A 19,476-nucleotide genomic window follows, 5' to 3' on the forward strand; every position below is an offset into this window, starting at 1 on the left:
TGCGTGTATGCACATATGCCATGTGGGACTGTTTCAGTTATGTCTACAGAATCCATTTTAGAAAAAAAATTCAAGAGGCTGGAGAGATGGACTCAGTGGTTAAGAGCACTTACCACTCTTGCAGAAGGCCTGGTTCCCAGAACCAACATGGTGGCTCACAAATGTCAACTCTAGTTCCAGGGGATGTAGTGCCCTCTTCTAGCCTCCTTCGGCACCTGCATACACAACACACATACATACACTTGGGCCCACACAGACACAAAACAAAACAAAACATATGTATAAGATGTGTACATGTCTTAGTACATTTAGGGAGAAAGTAGAGAGAAAAATGCAAAAAACAGGGATACCCATAGAGAAGCTAATCCCATAAAGACCACATACAATGAACGAAGAATGCTCCATCTGATCATGCAGGTGTCTTCCAAAATAAGGACAAAAAGAACCCTCTCAAACAGCTTTCTCAACCCGAGGAATCAGAATAAACTGTGGTTGTGAAGCTAGCATGTATGGAAATTCCTGACAGCTGCTATCTCCCTGCATGGCTGAATGACCCGAATGTCAGGTGCATGTCAGAAACCAAAGGCACACAGAATCAGTCTCTAAACATCGTTTTATTGTAAGCTTAATTACATGAAACAAGTGTGAAGATTCAAGGAAACAGATTTTTCTGGGTTTGAGTATTTACTATGGACCTTCCTATCAAGGCATCTTCCTCAAAAGCAGGTGTCTGTCTTGATATCCACAGAGCCCAACGCAAAGCTAAGAGACTTTAGCTTTAAAACAAACCAATAGAGCTGGGTGAGGTTAAGAATGTGTGCTGAGGACCAGAGTTCAGTTCCCAGCACAGCTTCCCATTAGCTTGGAACTCCAGCTCCAGGGGGAATTCGACGCCCTCTTGCGTCTGCCCAAAGCACTGCCCTCGCAAGCGCAAACCCACATACAAATACAAATGATAAGAAAATGTTTTAAACAAACGACTCCAGGTTTCCCTGTGCCCAGTCCCTGGTTCTTATTCAGCCCTTAGCCTTGCTGGCCAGAGGGTTAATGACCTTCCTTTGCTCGTCCACACGCGCCGGGAACTCCGAGGCCGTCCCAGACAGCCGCCCCGCGTCCTCCCTTGCCTGCGGAGCCCCACGCCCCTCCGGCTCGCCCCGCCCCGCGCCGCTTGTTTACTCCCCGGCGCAGCCTAGTTCTCCCCAGAGCCCGCCCCCGCCAGCCGCTTATTGGTCAAAGTGACGCGGAGGCCCGCGCCGATTGGCTGCAACAACAGAGGCGCGGGTGAGTGGGGTAGGCTGCGCCCGAGGCCCAGAAGGGGTAGCAGGCCATGGCGGCGGCTGCTGCGGCTGTGGTGGGTTGGTTGGGCTGGGTGCTTGCCGCGTTCTGTCTGGGCAGCACCGCAGGGGAGGCGGCGCCGGCGCCGGGCGCGGGACTGCTGAACTTCTGCACGGAAGAGGACAGCGCACCGGGCGCGGGCTCCCTGCGCGGAAGGGCAGCGCCAGAGGCCACTTTGTGCTTGCGACTCTTCTGCTCCGGCTTGGCCAACAGCTCCTGGACCTGGGTAGCCGCCGAGGGCGCAGGCTGCCCGGAGGGCGGACGGGCCACGGAGCCCGAGGAGGCGGCCGCCCCGACGGGCGAGTGGCGCGCGCTGCTGCGCCTGCGCGCCGAGGCCGGCCACCCGCGCTCCGCGCTGCTGGCGGTGCGCGTGGAGCCGGGTGGTGGGGCCGCGGAGGAGGCGGCGCCGCCCTGGGCGCTGGGGCTGGGGGCGGCCGGGCTGCTGGCCCTGGCGGCGGTGGCGCGCGGCCTGCAGCTGAGCGCGCTGGCGCTGGCGCCGGCCGAGGTGCAGGTGCTGCGCGAGAGCGGCTCGGAGGCGGAGCGCGCGGCGGCGCGGCGCCTGGAACCCGCGCGGCGCTGGGCCGGCTGCGCCCTGGGCGCGCTGCTGCTTCTGGCCAGCCTGGCGCAGGCGGCACTGGCCGTGCTGCTGTACGGGGCGGCGGGCCAGCGCGCCGTGCCCGCCGTGCTGGGTTGCGCGGGGCTGGTGTTCCTGGTGGGTGAGGTGCTGCCGGCCGCCGTGAGCGGACGCTGGGCGCTGGCGCTGGCGCCGCGCGCGTTGGGCCTCAGCCGCCTGGCGGTGCTGCTCACCTTGCCCGTGGCGCTGCCGGTCGGGCAGCTGCTGGAGCTGGCAGCGCGGCCGGGGCGTCTGCGGGAGCGCGTGCTGGAGCTGGCGCGCGGCGGCGGCGACCCCTACAGCGACCTCAGCAAGGGAGTGCTGCGCTCCCGGACCGTGGAGGACGTGCTCACGCCGCTCGAAGACTGCTTTATGCTGGACTCCGGCACTGTCCTAGACTTCAGCGTCCTCGCCAGCATCATGCAGAGCGGCCACACGCGCATCCCAGTGTACGAGGAGGAGCGCTCCAACATCGTGGACATGCTCTACCTCAAAGACTTGGCTATCGTTGAGCCCGAGGACTGCACACCGCTCAGCACCATCACCCGCTTCTACAACCATCCACTCCACTTTGTCTTCAACGATACCAAACTGGACGCTGTCCTGGAGGAGTTCAAGCGAGGTAAGGGGACGCCCCTGTTAGAAAGGCCCCAGAAAGTGATGGCCTTGTACCTGCGAATGACCTTTGGAAATATTTAAAGACCCACCTTTTAGAAGCGGAAGGAAGTGCTATGGGAGTCTGATGCGGGAGGATCGGAAGGTGGTTACCCTGTTTGTTAAATAGAAAATTTTAAAAAAGTTGGGGATGTAGCTCAGTGCTTGCCTAACATACATGAAGCCCTGACCATTACCCAGTACCACATAAACCCAAGCAGTGGCCTACCTACTTAGAAGGATGGAAGCCGGCCTGGACTAAAGATTCTGTCTCAAAAGTAAATGAATGAATAAAAAGATCCATTGGCAGGCAGCAAGCATGCCTACTTGGCTCTAATCCCAGAGGTTTCCTTCTCCTGGGCTGTATTGTGCACTTGGGCTTCCTAGTTGCCCCAGATTCTTGGATAGTAACTAAAATGATGTCAAGAGGGTTAGGTAACTGGAAACTGTTGTCTTTGCCTTTTTAGCATTAAATTAGCTGGACCTGTAATGGTTCCTGGCCCTTTCAGATTGTGGGATTAGAAAGGACTCATAATACTTACTGTGGGTACTGAGAGAACTTCCATTTTAATGTCATCGGAAGCAACTCATGAATAATGACTTAATTTTCCTTCCTGGCTTTTTTCTCCCTCTTAATTTTTTTTTTTTTTGAGATTTTTATTGTTATGTTTATGAGTGCCTGTGTTGTTCCTCATGCATGCAGTGCCTATGGAAGCCAGAAGAAGGCGCTAGGTTCCTTGAGACTGGAATTACAGCCAGCCACCCTGCTGGTCCTGGGAACTGAACCCTGCATCCTCTGGTGCTCTTGCTTCCTCTCTTTCATTTAAATTGTTTTTCAGTGCATGTCAGCTACCTGCTCTTCCCTAACCCCATCTCCATTCTCCCCTTTTTTACCTTAATGTCTCCTTTCATTCTTTTTGAGCAACCCCTATTTTTTTGTTTTGTTTGTTTGTTTTGTTTTGTTTGTTTGTTTGAAACAGTGTTTCTCTGTGTAGCCCTGGCTGTCCAGGACCTCACTCTGTAGACCAGGCTGGCCTCAAACTCAGAAATCTGCCTGCCTCTGCCTCCCGAGTGCTGGGATTAAAGGCGGCGCCACCACGGCCTGGCGATCAGCCCTTTTTTGTTTTTTAAGATGTACTTATTTTCTGTGTGTGAGTGTTTTGCCTGCATGTGTTTATGTACACGGTGTGTGTGTCTGGTGCCTGAGACAGTCAGAAGAGGGCTTCGGATCCCCCAGAACTGGAGTTACAAATGGTTGTGAGGCACCGTATGGGTGCTGGCAACAAAACCCAGGTCTTCTGCAAGAGCAAATACATGTGAACATCTAAAGTTGAAAGTAAAAACTATGAGCCGCTCCACATATTTAAATGTGGACCCCTAGGGGACAGGTGGCACATACATTCAGTCCCAGCACTTAGGAAAGCAGAAGCAGGCGGATGTCTGAGTGCACGAACACCCAGGGCTACACAGTCTTGAAACAAAAACAAGGTATAGGCTCCTCTATAACACTCCATGCTCCTCCTTGGGCTGCTTTGCAGAGCATGGGTGCTCCTGCGCACCAGACGTGCTTCCTTGGAGTGGAGGGTGGATGTGCACCAGGGCTCTGGCTGGATTGGGCTGCATGATAGGGTGTAGCAAATGGAGCAAGCCCCCCTGAAGTGGGTCTCAGGCCCCAGGGCCTGTCAGTGATTTCTTGGACAGCCACTGCAAGAGGCAGCTCTCTGATGTGATGAGCTCGCTGCTCTTGTATTGAACTCAGCGTGTGCCAGGCTCTTGACGGGCACCCTGCATTCCCAGTCTCCCTTGTCTGTGCAGGAGACCTGTATATAGATCATGAATAAGTGAACAGGAGGCTTAAGTGGGCAGCTCTGATTGTGTCTGGCCTCTCAGGTGTGTCCTGGCTTTATCCTAGATCTTGGTCTTGCAGACTCTTTCTAGGGAGTGAGTAGGTAGTATAGTGTCTGGGCTGTTGTCACTTCTCACAGAGTGGGAGCCAGCCCTGCCTACTTCGAGTTCCCAGGTCCTAGGAAGACTGCCACGGCTCTCTCGCTCTGTTAGTTTATCAAAGAAGAGAGAGAGAGACTGAGATCTGGTGTGCTTGTCAGTCTAGTGACTCCTTCCTGGGAGATGGTATTTGTTAGCGCCCAGCAAATTAGCCTTTTAAGGGTGACCCTGGACAGATAGGGTCCATCTCTTCCAGAATCATCATAAGCCTTCTGTTAGGAGAGGAGTATAAGGACCATCGCTGTCCCTTTGATGCTCCAAAGTCTCTTTAGGTTTCTCAGTCTCATGAAGGACAATGGTGTACGCTTTGCCAGAGCAAGTTCTGGTTGACCTGTATCAATAGGAAAGACATGTCCCAGCTGAGGACAGAGGCAGGAGGAGTGTGAGTTTGAAGCCAGGTGGGATCGGGGAGGGGGGTGAGCAGGGGAGGTATTCATCATAGTGTCCCATTCCTCTGCAGCTCAGGTTAGGGCGGTGGAAGGGCGAGGGGCATCCCTGTCTGGAGAGAGCTGAATTTAAGCTTTGGGTGTTAGTATTGGTGTGAAGGACAACACAGATGAGAGCTGTTTCTCACTGCAGACCCTTAGTTAAAAGTGTTCACAGACAAAAAAAAAAAAAAAAAAAAAAAAAAAAAAGCCGGGCGTGGTGGCGCACACCTTTAATCCCAGCACTCGGGAGGCAGAGGCAGGTGGATTTCTGAGTTCAAGGCCAGCCTGGTCTACAAAGTGAGTTCCAGGACAGCCAGGGCTATACAGAGAAACTCTGTCTTGGGAGAAAAAAAAAGTGTTCGCAGAGGGAAGATGAGTGGAGCCCTTGTGTGTCAGCTTGTGGACATGGGGTGGGTCATTTGATCAGCAGGGCTGTGAACCAGGAGCACTGCCTCAGTGTTTTATTTTTGGAGACAGGGTCTCATTGTGTGGCTTTGGCTCCCTTGAACCCAGATCCTCCTGCTTCCACCACCCAAGCGCTTGTGCTAAAGTGCTCAGTGCGTCCGTCCCACACCTAGAGTGTCTGGTTTTTACTGATCGGTGGCTGATGTGGACACCAGTGACTCAGGGAAGCCAGGTCAGGTGCCACATTGGCCTGAGGAGGTGACCCAGGGAGGTGTTAGGAGGTGGGATTTAGGGACTGTGCTGTGCTTGGCTTAGGACTGTCCAGCCAGAGGTTGTATTGGAGGGAGCCTCAGAGTCTTCTGTGTGATTGTGTTTTGGCTTCCTTAAGGGCTGGAGCCAGGAGCAGGTGAATATTTTCTTACATTGGCGTGTGCATACCAAGGGGTAGATTCTTTACAGGCCTCTGATACCTACTGCAAACAGAGTGTCAGGGCTAACTAATCTATTTCCAGAGCTACAAGAGTGGTACAGAAAGCAGGGGAGCACAAAGCATGCAAGAGGATGGGGCTGGAAAAGTTGGCCGGGAACAGGTTGGACTGTGGAAGGAAGGAAGAGTCTCAGAATGTCCTGAAAGCTAAGGAGATAGACAGCTTTGTAAGAGAAGGCTGGGTTGGGGTATAAGGAGAGGTTAGCAGCGGGATGGCCTTGGCTTTTTCCTTCCAGGTGCTAGGGAAGAAACCCAGAGCCAGGTACATGTCAGTCAAGCACTCTGCCATGGTAGTTTTGCCCTTGCTCTTTGGTCCTGGGGCTGAGGAGTAATTGGGAGAATGAACACGGGTGGCCTTCATGCACCACAAATGGCTGTAAAGTTGAGCCCAGGTAGCAGTGGACTAGCACAGGACCAAAGGATGGAGGGTGTGTGGCCGGGAGAAACCTCTGCGCTTGGGTTTTAGGATAGGAAATCGAGCTGGTTCCACTCAACATGTCAACAGGAAGAAAATGTCACCAATGGGTCCAGCCACGGTGTAGGGGCTTCAGATTTAGGGTGGGTGGCCTCTGAAGAACCAAGCATTCCGATGCTGAAGGACTTGGGGTTGAATGCCTCACTGTTTAAAGGGACTGTTCCAGAGGCTGCTCAGTGACTGCCTTCTAGAAGAAGTGGCGTCCTCTCTGTCCCTTTGACATCCTCAGTCGTGTGGTGAATGAGGATCCTCCTTGGCCTCTGCATTTCTATGTGTGGGTCCTTTTCCTCCCAACCCCTTCATACTTTTCTCCTCTTAAGAACAAAGGACAAGGCCGGGCGGTGGTGGCGCACGCCTTTAATCCCAGCACTCGGGAGGCAGAGGCAGGCAGATTTCTGAGTTCGAGGCCAGCCTGGTCTACAGAGTGAGTTCCAGGACAGCCAGGGCTACACAGAGAAGCCCTGTCTCGAAAAAATAAAACCAAAAAATAAATAAATAACAAAGGACAGCCATGCTGTGATGGCACACACCTTTAATACTGGCACTTGGGTGCAGAAGCAGGTGAATCTGTGAATTTGAGGCTAGCCTGGTCTACAAAGCAAGTTCCAGGACAGCCAAAGCTATACGAATAAATCCTGTCTCAAAAAAAAAAAAGAAAGGAAGGAACGAACGAACAAACAAAGGGCATATATTAATTACAGTCTTCCTGATGTCACAGTCTTTCGATCACTTCACTCCCTGCCAAGCATCTGAGTCTGGAGTCTCTGGCTTCTTGTCCCTGCTCCATGTAATCAGTTGAAACAGCAGTAGGTAGGGAATGGTGTCCACTGGGAAGGGGTGCCTCTGGCAGGGATTACTTTATGCCTGAGAGAGAGAGTGCTTTGGAGCTGCAGTGACTTATGTTTTCTGTAAAGCAATCAACCCCTGCTTTCTTCCCTGCCAGCCCACAGCCCTCTTGAAGCAGAGGAAGGGTTAGGGGTAAGCGTTCACTCAGTCTCTGCCTTCACCAGCCTGAGGTGTGGTTTACTGTCGTTTGTCAGAAGCCAAGTGATTGTCACAGTGCTGATGAGTCAGATCTCAGTTAATGGGAAGAATGTTAGTATGTGATTTTTCTCAGTGTGCACACATACATGGTTGCTTTAGAAGAGATCAAAGGGGCTTGAGGCATAGGTTAGTGCTGGCAATAGTGGGAAAACATGAGGTCCTGGTTTCTGTTCGCAGCAGAGCACACACGCACACACAAACACACACACAAGGTATGCATCATGATAGCCTTCCCAGCCTCCAAATAACTGTTTGAGCCTGCTAACGAAAGTGAACATTCTAGAGCCTTTGGTCTGGTTATTTTAGCCTCTCATGGCAGTCATAGCTGCCACGGTTCTATGGAGCTGGCCCAGCCAAACTGTCCATCTGCCCTGGGGGGTGTTCAGTCCTGTCTAGTGGGGACACAATGTTCATGCCTAGAGCCTCCCTTCCCGTTCCCCTGCTGCCTTGGAAAGGCCTCCTGCCCCTTCACACTTTGTCCTATGCTGTAGTCACATGTGTGGGGCCTTCTCCCATTTATTATTGACTCATCCTGGCACAGCAGGCCACAGAATTGTGAGCCTTTTTCAGAGAAGTCCAGGAGCATAGGAGATGTTGCTCCTTCCTGTTAGTGGTACCCAGAGGGACTCACTCTTGCAAGGAGGGAGCTGAGTTGAGGCTTCTCTGGGTGGCCTTTTAAAACCCAGCCTTTGGGTTTGAGAATTCAAAACTCCCAAGTTGCACTTGTGGCCTTCCCTGCCTGGCCTCACGCGTTTGTGTCCTGTGGCAGATCAGCCCAAGTGGGAATGGCACCTGCCTGCTAGCTCCGGCCAGCCCCAGCACTAGCAGCAAGGATTGGAGGGAATTTAGAAACCCGGCAGGCACTCTGACTCAGCAGTTATCAGGGGGTCCCTGCAGGCTGCAAATGAGTGTCCCTCCCACAGGCAAGTCCCACCTGGCCATTGTGCAGAAGGTGAACAATGAGGGCGAGGGCGACCCCTTCTACGAGGTGCTGGGCCTGGTCACCCTGGAGGACGTCATCGAGGAGATCATCAAGTCTGAGATCTTGGATGAGTCTGAAGACTACTGTGAGTTTGACAGTTGCTTCTCTCTACCTCCGAGCCCTTCCAGCAGCCTGCGGGGCGTCTGTACCAGAGGCCTGTGGGTCTTAATGCTGCTGGAGCTCCAGCCAGACCCCACCTCCCCACCTCTGGTATAGGCTGGTGCTGCCCCTCCCTCCACACAAGCCACGCAGACCGACGTGCGGTTGAGTTTTGTGATCCTGTGTGAACAGAGGGCTCTGTAGGCAGCCCTCCATCACTGGAAGAGGCTGCTCTTGGCAGGCCCACATTCCTTTGGATGGGATATGAAGCTCAGTAGTAGAGTATTTGTCGAGCTGGAATGGGGCAGAGTTTGATCTCCTTCAGCACACAGGTTTAAAAAAAAAAATCCACATTAAAATAAATATTTGAAAAAAGAAATGTTGCTGTTGGCATTAAAATAAATATTTTTTTTTTTAAATTCCACATGCCAGGCAGAGGCAGGTGAATCTCTTGAGTTCCTAGCCAACCAAGGCTACATGGTAGACCCTGTCTCCAAAATAAACAAAAAAATGATTTACTACCAAGCCGGCTGTGGGACCTTTGGTAGCTGGAGCCTCACATGGCCACTTGGGACCCTGCACTGCTATGTCCGTGTCTTCAGTTCTGTTCCTGGGCTGATGCAGGTCACCCGGGTCGCTGCTGCCGTTTCTGTGGGTGATGGGCCTGAGGGGCGTTCTCTTCTGCAACCCTAGCAGCAGGAGAGCCAGGCTTCCTCTGGGCGTGGCCAGAATGTGAGCTGGGGCTTCTTCCTCCAACTCGGGCACTAGGATGATTGGGGCATGGCAGCTCAGTGTCTTGAGGAAGCAGTCGCAAGGTTGTTTCCTTAGGGTCCTAGTGATGTCTTCCCTGAAGTCCCTGGACCTTGGGAAGAAGGGAAAATAGGCAGCAGAAGCACTTGCGCGGTTTGTGCTCATCGTTCGGTGCTGACACCTGCCTGCCTGTTCACGCCATCTCTTTACTACCCCAGCAGACACAAAGGTGAGGAAGAAGACCGTCGCCCTGGGAGCTCCTCTCAAGCGAAAGGAGGAATTCTCCTTATTCAAGGTGTCTGATGATGAATATAAAGTAAAAATCTCGCCTCAGCTGCTCCTGGCCACCCAGCGCTTCCTTTCCCGAGGTGAGGGTGAAGGGTGGTCCTTGCCCCTGGTCTCACCACCCAGAGGGTCAAGAAACCACCCAGGCCAGACACCAGGCTCCTAGCGAGCTGGACAGAGCTAGTTGGTGTCTCCTGGTAAGGCGTGTTCTGGGAACCTCATCTGGCTCATGTTGTATGTCCTCTTGGCTCTCTTGTGTGGACTGCCGCAGCCCAGGGGCCACTGGGAGAGCCCAGGAGGCAGCAGGAGGCAGGTGTGATGACAGGCCATTTGGGCCCCAGTGGACACTGTCCCTTTCTCCCACCGTGGGGCAGAGGTGGATGTGTTCAGCCCATTGCGAGTCTCTGAGAAAGTCTTGCTGCACCTGCTGAAGCATCCCAGTGTCAACCAGGAGGTGACGTTTGACGAGAGCAACCGCCTGGCCGCACACCATTATCTGTACCAGCGCAGCCAGCCAGTAGATTACTTCATTCTCATTCTGCAGGTAACCGTGGTTAACCCAGGCCTGAAGCCTGAGAGTGATCCAGACATACACCCTTAAACACGGGCTGACGGCTTCTCCGTACTCCCCCATGATGGGAGAGATAACCTGTCCACCTCTGTTGTCTTCCCAGGGCAGAGTCGAGGTCGAAATTGGGAAAGAGGGCCTGAAGTTCGAGAACGGGGCCTTCACGTACTATGGAGTGTCCGCCCTGACAGCCCCATCCTCAGGTATGCTATGGGCCCTTTGGAGCTGAGGGTTGTGGATTGGCTAACAGAACTGCCCTTGATGCTCTAGTGCCATGACAGGTCTCTGTGTCTGCCCACAGGAACTTCGGGCAGGGCTGTGTTTCTGCCTTGTTTTTCTTGATCACCCAGTCGATCCCTGCAAACGCCCCAGGGTGGCTCCCCCATCTCCCACATTCCCACCGGCCCCTCTCAATGGTGACTTGAGGGGTAGGCCCTGGGAGCTGTGCCTTTGTCCCATTGGGTCCCACCGCCTCTATCCTTTCTTCTGCAGCTCACCAGTCCCCAGTGTCTTCACGCCAGCTCATCCGCCATGACGTGCAGCCTGAACCAGCCGATGGTACCCGCTCCTGCACATACTGTCCTGACTACACTGTGAGGGCCCTTTCCGACCTGCAGCTCATTAAGGTGACTGTCTGGGCTGCATGTTGGTGCTCCTTAGCTGCCTTTGTGCCTCCAAGAGGCTAGCTGAGCTGATGAGTGTGAGGCTGGAGAGTGCACTCAGCTAGAGAAGACATGCTTGCCCCCTGAGGGGTGGAGCCTCCTGCTCCCCTGCACTGCTGGGCTCTGGGCCTGTCTGGAAACCTTGCACCTCATCTCTTTGTTGGTGATCCTGACACGTGACCAAAAACCAAAACCCCTTGGCTTGGAGGCTTTTTGCCTTCCACCAGTTTAAAGACCTGCCTGTCGGAGGTCAAGGGTGGGAGCTCTGCTGTCTGTCCCTCACAGAGGCTCCTGCTGGGTAATTTCTCTATTCTCTTACCCTCTAGGTCACACGGCTGCAGTACCTTAATGCACTCCTGGCTACCCGAGCCCAAAGCTTGCCTCCATCCCCAGAGAACGCTGAGCTCCAGGCTATCCCAGGCAGCCAGACCAGGCTCCTTGGTGACAAGTCCAGAGAGACAGCAGGTAAGCTCCACGCTGTGTGTTGTGAAATGGTGGGGCCCAGGAGTCGTGTGGAACCCCACTTCTGCTCCCTGCTTCCCTGTATCCTTTCTGTTTCTCTCTGCATCCTTTTCCTTCTTGCTTGTTGTAGAAACTTGAATTATACTGAATTATAGACCAACTGGCACTCCAGATAGAGGCCAGCATTTTCTCTCTGTGGCCTCTTAAGAGGTGGCATAATTAGTTCTTGATAAGTGGAAAGATGTTCAGTTTAGAAACCTTCAGCCCACTTAAGATCAGGGTAAGGTCTAGAGAATCAGGTTTGCCAGGGCCAGGGCACACTCGGTGTGGCACTGAGTTGGCACATGTGGACAGGAAGGTCTGTAGAGCTGGGAGCAGAAAGCGCAGGTGGGGAGCAGTTTGCATTGTGGGTAGGCACTGGCCTGCCTCATGGGGTCCATGGTGTGGGTGGTGAAAAGCCAGGGGTTTTCTGTTGTTTCTTGAGTTGATCAGTCCTTAGATAAGGCTCAGGATTGCCAAGCTGAGCCTCAGAGGTATTCTGGAAGGCAGGCAGGCCGCCACCTGTCCCTCACTCCGTTCTGCCACCTGCAGGAGCCAAGTTGTTACCAGGCATTGGCTCTGCAAGCACCGGGTTTAGAGCTGACTGTCTCCATGGCAGAGCTGCCCATCCTGAGAGAGGTGGGATGCTGGGCTTGTCTAGTGCGTGAGTGCCCGTGGCTGCAGCCTCCGCCTCCAGGAACTTAGAGCTATGGTCACTTGAGATCACAAGCTTTTTTTTTTTTTGGTTTTTCGAGGCAGGGTTTTTCTGTGTAGCCCAGGCTGGCCTTGAACTCAGAAATCCGCCTGCCTCTGCCTCCCAAGTGCTGGGATTAAATGCGTGCGCCACCACGCCCAGCCACAAGCATATTTTTACAGTAGAAATTGCTTTCTGAATCAGGTGATACACAGGTACAAAGGACAGAAATTCATGATTCTGAGCCACAGTGATGGCTCGGCCATGGCCTATAGCTCTCGGTGTTCCTGGGAGACAGCCTGTGAGGCAGACCTTGTAGTCCTGGCTGTGGGCATGGGCCCCCTTCAGTTTCAGAAAGACATGTTTAGAGCATGTTACAGAGCTTCTTGTGAAATACCCCAGAGTAGACGGTCACAATAGCTTTACCGAGACTTGTTTTTAAAACTCGAATGTTTTCTGGCTCCATCCACTACTCAGACGGTACAGACTGTATTCAGTGTGCAGACCTGAGCTGGGAATAGTAGCTCTCCTCTGAGGGTGCTTTCCTCTCCGCCCCTCCTCCCCCTCTGTCCTGCCCTCCCACTTCGCTTCCGTCCTCCTCCTCCTTCCAGGCGCTTGGGGGATTGAACTTAGAGCCTTGCCCATACTCGGCAGCCTCCTACCATTCGAGCTGCACCTCTGGTCTCTGTAGAGATCTTTTTTACTCCTCTTGTCTCTGTCTACTCTTTGGGCTATCCTACAAAAGAGTAATTTACAGTGGCTTGTGGGCCGTTTCTCCTATGTAACGGTTTATCCACCCAGCTTGCCAACATGATGTTGGCATTTTCACCTAAATACGATCCAGTGCTTGCCCCATTGAGGTTTGCCTAACTCTGCAGCCTTCCTGTGTTTGTCCCTGTCTCAGAGATTAGTGTTACTGCACAGAGCTGGTTTCAGTGGAACACTGATTAAAGTCGTGCAGAGAGACTCAGGCCCTGTGGACTTGGCCTGAGTCCCTGACAGAAAAGCGTCTTTGTTGAAAGGTTTGAAAGGTACAGGAACTTTAAATTGCCTTACATCAGGGGTCAGCAAACTGTGGTGCCGGAGCCCGATTTGGCCAGCTGCCTGAGCTTATAAATAAGGTTTTATTAGGGCCTGCCCATCTGTCTGGGTTATGTCTGGCTGCTTCTGAGTGGCAGAAGTGCAGCTGAGTGGTTGGGACAGCTGGTGACTTGCAAAGCCTAAACCCTTGGTCCTTTGCCAAGTTTGCTGAGCCCTGGTCTCTGGTTAAGATGGTAAGTCCTCCCATAGTATGATTGTGGTCCTGCTTACCGGGCAGCCCTGTGATTGGTGGCGTCCCTCTGTGATCCCAGCAACACTTGTATGGTACAGAGCTCTCCCCAGCCTTCCTCACAGTGTGGAGCTGAGGTGGGTCCCTGCCACTCAACAGTCTGTTTCCTCTTCTCTTTTCTCTGCTCTCTTCAGCCTTCCCAGTCCACCTTTCCCTCTTTGGCACACTTGGAAACTGCAGTTGATAAATGACTGTGGACTAGTGAGCATTTTTTGTTTTAAGAGGACACCAAGGTAAATATCTCCCTCCCCTCCCCTTCCCTTTGCTTTCCTTTCCCCATCCTTTAGCTGTTGGCCGACACTGCGGGCAGCTTCCCAGGCTGGGGTGCGCTTCTCTCACTCGGTGGGAGGAGTTGGGAGACGTACTATATCTTACTTTCCTAGTATTTACTTTTTCTAGAAGACAGGGGGACATGAGACACCTGGTTAGTCCTGGAACAATAGGCTTCCTTGTAGCTGTAGCACAGGGACTCTTGATCATCCACAGAAGGTTCTTTTTGCCCAGCATAGCTGCCTGAGCTTCCTGAAGTAAAGACTCATAGCACCCCATAGGTACCATGGCTCATGCATGTAATCTCAGCACCCCGGAGGATGAGGCAGGAGGACTGCCCTGAGTTTGTAGTCACTCTGCACTACATGGTAACAAGACTTTGTCTCAAAACAAAACAAGGGCTGGCAATATGGCTCTGTGGGTAGAGGTGCTTGGCGACAAGCCTTATGAGCCAAGTTCAGTCCCCAGGACCTAAGAACTGATTCTCAGAGATGGTCTTCTGACCTCCATGCACGTCAGGACACACACTTACCCTCGTGTGTGTAGTATGTACACACCAAAATCAGTATAAGAGAAGCTGGCTTACTTTGAAGAATGAAATGAATACAGTTATTAAGTCTAAAAGTGTGGTCGTGCACCTTTAGTTCCAGTCCTTAGGAGATAGAGATAGGAGAATCTAGGGTTCAAGGTCTGCCTGCGCTCTGTAAGACCTTGTCTCAACCCCTCCTGCCCCAAAGAAGGGAAACACCACTCCGTAGACCAATAACAGGATAGTCTATAGCCGGCCTTTGTCCTTCATGGGTGGCATCTGGCCTTGCAGTGAGTTTCTCTCTTGAAGCCTGCCGACCATGTTCCTAAAGGCTTTGCTGGTTCCTGAGGTGTTCTGAGGCCCATCTGTCCAGGCTGCTGCTGCTTGTCCTAAAGGTTCAGTACTTAGTTTTGCAGAGCCCGCTCCCTTGACAAGTGTGAATGCCATTCTTTTTTCCTTTTCCTTAGGGTCCACCAACAGCAGACCCAGCATCCCAGTGGAGGAGAGCCCTGGGCGGAACCCAGGAGTGTAACTGCTTGCCGGACAGCCCCGAGCTGGAAATGGACAAGCGTTTGGGGAGCTGGGAGAGCCGAGCAGGAGCTTCATGCCAGCCTGTCCCCACCTATCCTGGCCACGTTTTAGATGGCCCTTGTAAGCTGTGGGTCCTGAGCCGCCTCGGTGCCAGAGCCTCCAGCCGTCCTGCTGTCCTTGAGGAGATGGGGTTGACAAAGCGGCCCTCCAGAAGCCTGTTTCCGAGGGGACAAAAGAAACAGCGTCATCTCTAGTCCCCAGCTCCCAGCTTCCCCGGTGCTGTAACAGCACAGTGTGTTTATGTGTCTCCCTGAGCCCAGGGCCATGCGGGTACAGCCACTGCCTTTACATGGCCCTGGCCTGTGCTCATTCTGCTTTTGGTTGGCCAACCCTCTGTCAGTGGCGCCACTTTCTGAGCAAGCCAAGAGTGCTGAGTTTTGATGGAAGTGTTCAAATCCATGGCCCTGCCGTGTACTTCTTGGCTTCCCCTACAATGCCATATTTTGATTCATGTACCCCAGTTTCTCATGTGCCAAATCTAAGAGCACAGCTCCCCAATAATCTGTGCCCCGGTTCCGCTCCCTCCTGTGGAGGAAGCCCCTCTGGCTCCTCAAGTCATGAGCAGGCTGGCCCAGGGTCGCCTTGCATTTCTTTCCCACTTGGGCACGGCGCCACCACAGTATTGTCGATTTCTGTTTGAGGTCATTTGTGGAAGGCCAAAGGTCAGTGTTGACTGACCTGGGGCCGTGGCGCCTGCTGTACCTGTCTTGTGCTCTTGCCCTGAGCACCCAGGAAGGTGTGCAGCAGTGCACCGTGGAGCAGCAGTCAGTGAGGCGGTTGTAAGCCTGCAACGTCCTTGTCACTTGCTGAGAAGTCAGGGTTTTCTCGTATCTCTGAAATACTCAAACTCTGTGTGCTTTTGTCTTTCCAGTGATGTTTTAGAGACACGGGTGGAAAGATTCTTTCTCTTCTAGTTTACCTATACTTTTCCACAGTTTCAGCTCTGGGACAATAGATTGGGGTGGGAAGGGCGGATTTCTGGAACCATTCTTAAAAGAATATGGGCCCTTGTGAGACTTGGAAGCTAAGAGAACAGTGGTACGCTTGCTGAAAAAAATATTATAACAGAATGTACTCTGAGAACAAACCCAGGTTGGAAACAAATACTTTGAATTACCTGTCTCCAAAACAGAATTCTAAATTTCGGCTGAACCTCAGAATCGAGTTAGAACCTTGGATGCGTATGCTCACCTTGAACCCCCAGGGCTGTGGTCCTGAAGTGGTTTTAACCTCCTCCTAGAAGAGTCCCCTATGCCCTTTACCATCACCTCCTAAAGTTAACGTGTTAGATAACCTTGTTGCATTTACCAGAACTCAAATGTTAACATTGGAGTACTCAACTGAGGCCTTGATTTAGATCTCACTTTTTTTTTTTTTTGATTTCTGGCAATTGGAATCCAGATGCCAGGATGCACTTGGAGCTGTCGCTTCTTTAGACCTAACTACAGTAATTGCAGGTTCATAGGAAGTGGCAAAGACGCAGAGCCCTTGTACCCTTTATCTGGCTTTCCCCAGTGCTCCCATGTCACTAACCATAGTGTGCAGGGCTGTGGGGCTCTGCACTCTGCCACCTCTGTAGACCCAAGTAACTGCTGGAGAATACTAACCCGCTGGACTGTCCCTCGGAGCCACCTGCCCCCGCCCTAAGCCCTGGGACCATAGACTGTTCCATAGACTGTTCCTCAGCTCTGTCATTTTGTCATGTCAAGAATGTCGTTTGAGGGGCTGTGTTGCGTGCAGCTGGACTTTGGGATTGACTTCATCCAGCACAGTGCTCTGGAGGCTGTTCCAGGTCAGTGTGTCAGTGGCTCGCTCCTCCTTGCCAAATGATGTCCCGTGGTGTATTCAGTGTCCTGTCAGAGGACATCTGGGTTGTTTGCAGTTTTTGGCCTTTTCAAAATAAAGCTGCTATGAACATTCACGTACAGATACGGTGTGAAGACTGGTGTCCGCCTGGGATGTGCCAGCAACACAGGTGCCATGACGTTTACCTTAAAAAAGAACCTGCCTGGCCTTGGAGCGGAGCTGTGCACAAGTTTAAATTCCTACAGGAAATGTAGGAATGATCTGGTTTCTCCCCACCCCGACCCATGGGCCAATGACCATCAGTCCTTTGCTGTCTGTGGTTCTTGTCTGCTTTTCCTTGGTCTCGTCCATGAGCCTGTTCGTGTTTTCAGCTTGGCAACTGGTCTGTATTCCTTTCCATGTGTCTGTGCATCTCCACCCCACCCCCATCTTTTTTTTTTTCTCTTGGGAACTCTCTTGGGAACTCTTCAGATATTTAGATTCCAAAATCCTTCGTTGGATTTTTGGTTTGCAAAGATTATCTGTGTAGTGCTGTATTCTAGATCTGAATTGTGACCCCAGAGCTTGTATACTAAAGATTGAATCCCTGGGCTGCTCTGTTAGTGGGTTCTCCTGAGTTCATCAGGGCTCTGACCTCTGCCATGTTCTCCCTCTGTAAAGTGTGTGGTCTAAAGGACCAAGCAGCCACAGGCTCCCATGGGCCTCCATCTCAGTAACATTAACTGTGTTCTCACCGCAAGGTCTTGTACAGGTGGAGGGTTTGGTTGGGGGGGGGTTGTTTTTTGTTGTTTGTTTGTTTGTTTGTTTTTGGTGTTTTAAGCCAAGAGTTTGTCTGTATAGCCCAGGCTGGCCTCAAACTCAGAGATTCACTGCCTCTGACTCTCAAGTGCTGGGTCTAAAGGCATGCTCTGCCACGCCTGGCTCATCTTAAAGGTTTTTGTGATTAAAGTCTCTCTCTCTCTCTTTTTTTTGTTTTGTTTTTCGAGACATGGTTTCTCTGTGTAGCCCTGGCCGTCCTGAAACTCACTCTGTAGACCAGGCTGGCATTGAACTCAGAAATCCACCTGCCTCTGCCTCCCAAGTGCTGGAATTAAAGGCGTGTGCCACCACTGCCCGGCCTGATTAAATTCATTTTTATCAAATTTTCCATTGTACTTTTACCATATCTGTCTCAATTGCCTTTCTTCCTAATAGTTTGTTTTACATGTAAGCTTGTGGTCCATTTTGAAATATTGTTTCTTTAAATAAGGCTTGGGTCCTAGCTGGTTTTTGTATGTGTGTGTTTTTCATGTCTGTGCTTAGTGCCTGCAGAGGCCAGCAGACGTTGGCTCCTTCTGGACCTGGATCCTTTGGAAGAGCTGGGGGACAGCTGGTGACTTGCAAAACTTAAACTCTTGGCCCTTTGCCAAGTTTTCTGAGCCCTGGCCTCCTATTCAAATGGTAAATCTTCCCCATAGTATGTTTGGGTGGATTTGTGTGGCACCCTGAGTTGTCAGCTAATTCATGTTAGTTTCTGTCTACTGCACTCCAGATCACTAAAGCTGAACCCACTTTAGGTCCCCCCCTCTTTTCTCTTAAACTAGGGTACCAGGCTGGGTGTGGTGCATGGCTTTAATCCTAACACTCAGAGGCAAGTGGATCTTTTGTGTTCAAGGCCCACCAGCCTGTTTTACAGAGTGAGTTCCGGGACAAAATCCTGTCTCAAAACAAAACATGGCCAGGTGTGGTGGCACACATCTTTAATCCCAGCACTCGGGAAGCAGAGGCAAGTGGATTTCTGAGTTCGAGGCCAGCCTGGTCTACAAAGTGAGCTCCAGGAGAGCCAGGGCTATACAGAGAAACCCTGTCTCAGAAGAAAAAAAAAAAAAAAAAAAAAAAAGGGAGGGGACAGCCTGTGGGCCAAGCTGACCTCAGAGTGCCCTGCCTCAGCCTCCCAGATGCTGAGATTACAAGCATGAGACCCATACCTGCCTTTTAGTTCCTTTTTTCTTTTTAAGTCTCACGCAGTTCAACCTAGACAGGAACTCAAAGTAATCCGAGTCCTCTCAAGTGCTGGGAGATATATATATATGTATGTATGTATGTATGTATATATATATATATACACACATATACACACATACATATATATGAAGGAACCACATATGGTTCAGATTGTTTGGGGTATACACTTGCTTACAAAGTTTAGAAAAATCCTGTTTACATCTGGCTTGGGTTTTGGTAGGACTGTGTTAAGCCTGTATGTTAACATCTTGGGGAGAGCTGATATCTTGTGCCTTCTTTATTTATTTATTTATTATATGTAAGTACACTGTAGCTGTCTTCAGATGTCCAAAAGATGGCGTCAGATCTCATTACAGATGGTTGTGAGCCACCGTGTGGTTGTTGAAATTTGAACCCAGGACCTTCGGGAGAGCAGTCAGTGTTCTTAACTGCAGAGCCATCTCTCCAGCCCTATCTAGTTTTAAACAGTTGTAATAGAACTATGGTTTTTGTATCTGTGTGTTCACTACTATTAGGGAAGAGATAGATTTTTGTTTGTATTGTATCCTGGACTATTACGGTACTTCCAACCCACCACCCACCTAGGATCCCTTATAATTTGCTCAGATTCGTAGATTACCGTGTCTTCAACCAATACTTGGATCTCATTTTCAGGGCTGCTGACCTAATACCATTAGGACTGTTAGAAAGGTCTCACTGTAGCCCTGGCTGGTCTCGAGCTTACCTGTCGGTCAGGCAGGCCCTGAACTCAGGACTCAGAAGCAGACCCATCAGTACTGGAATTAAAGTTGTGCATCACCACACGCAGCAGACATCATGACTTTAAAAATGTGTAGTGATTCTAAGCACAACTGAAGTTGAGAAGTGTGGCTTTCTTAATTTGTCCATCAAGGGGCAAAGATAGAGATCCCAAACCAGGCAGGCCCCCTTTGTGCATGCAAATGCATGTGCGCACGTGCG

General features: G+C 51.6%; 1 protein-coding gene across 3 annotated transcripts; it reads left to right on the forward strand.

The window, feature by feature from the left end:
* Positions 1 to 1,283: 1,283 nt before the first annotated feature.
* On the forward strand, positions 1,284 to 17,654 carry Cnnm3 (cyclin M3). Of its 3 annotated transcripts, NM_001039551.2 has the most exons (9): positions 1,284 to 2,570; positions 8,369 to 8,512; positions 9,495 to 9,644; positions 9,936 to 10,105; positions 10,236 to 10,332; positions 10,622 to 10,755; positions 11,118 to 11,256; positions 13,451 to 13,549; positions 14,583 to 17,654. In NM_001039551.2, the coding sequence occupies exons 1-8, from the start codon at positions 1,328 to 1,330 to the stop codon at positions 13,498 to 13,500; spliced, it is 2,127 nt and encodes a 708-aa protein (NP_001034640.1). In that variant the 5' UTR covers positions 1,284 to 1,327; the 3' UTR covers positions 13,501 to 13,549; positions 14,583 to 17,654. The 3 variants fall into 3 exon arrangements, with proteins under 3 accessions (NP_001034640.1, NP_444416.2, NP_001318138.1); NM_053186.3 differs by lacking the exon at positions 13,451 to 13,549; NM_001331209.1 differs by lacking the exon at positions 13,451 to 13,549 and having other exon boundaries at positions 9,498 to 9,644.
* Positions 17,655 to 19,476: the final 1,822 nt, after the last annotated feature.

The sequence above is a fragment of the Mus musculus genome, chromosome 1 (assembly GCF_000001635.26).
Source record: "Mus musculus strain C57BL/6J chromosome 1, GRCm38.p6 C57BL/6J".
NCBI lineage: Eukaryota > Metazoa > Chordata > Mammalia > Rodentia > Muridae > Mus > Mus musculus.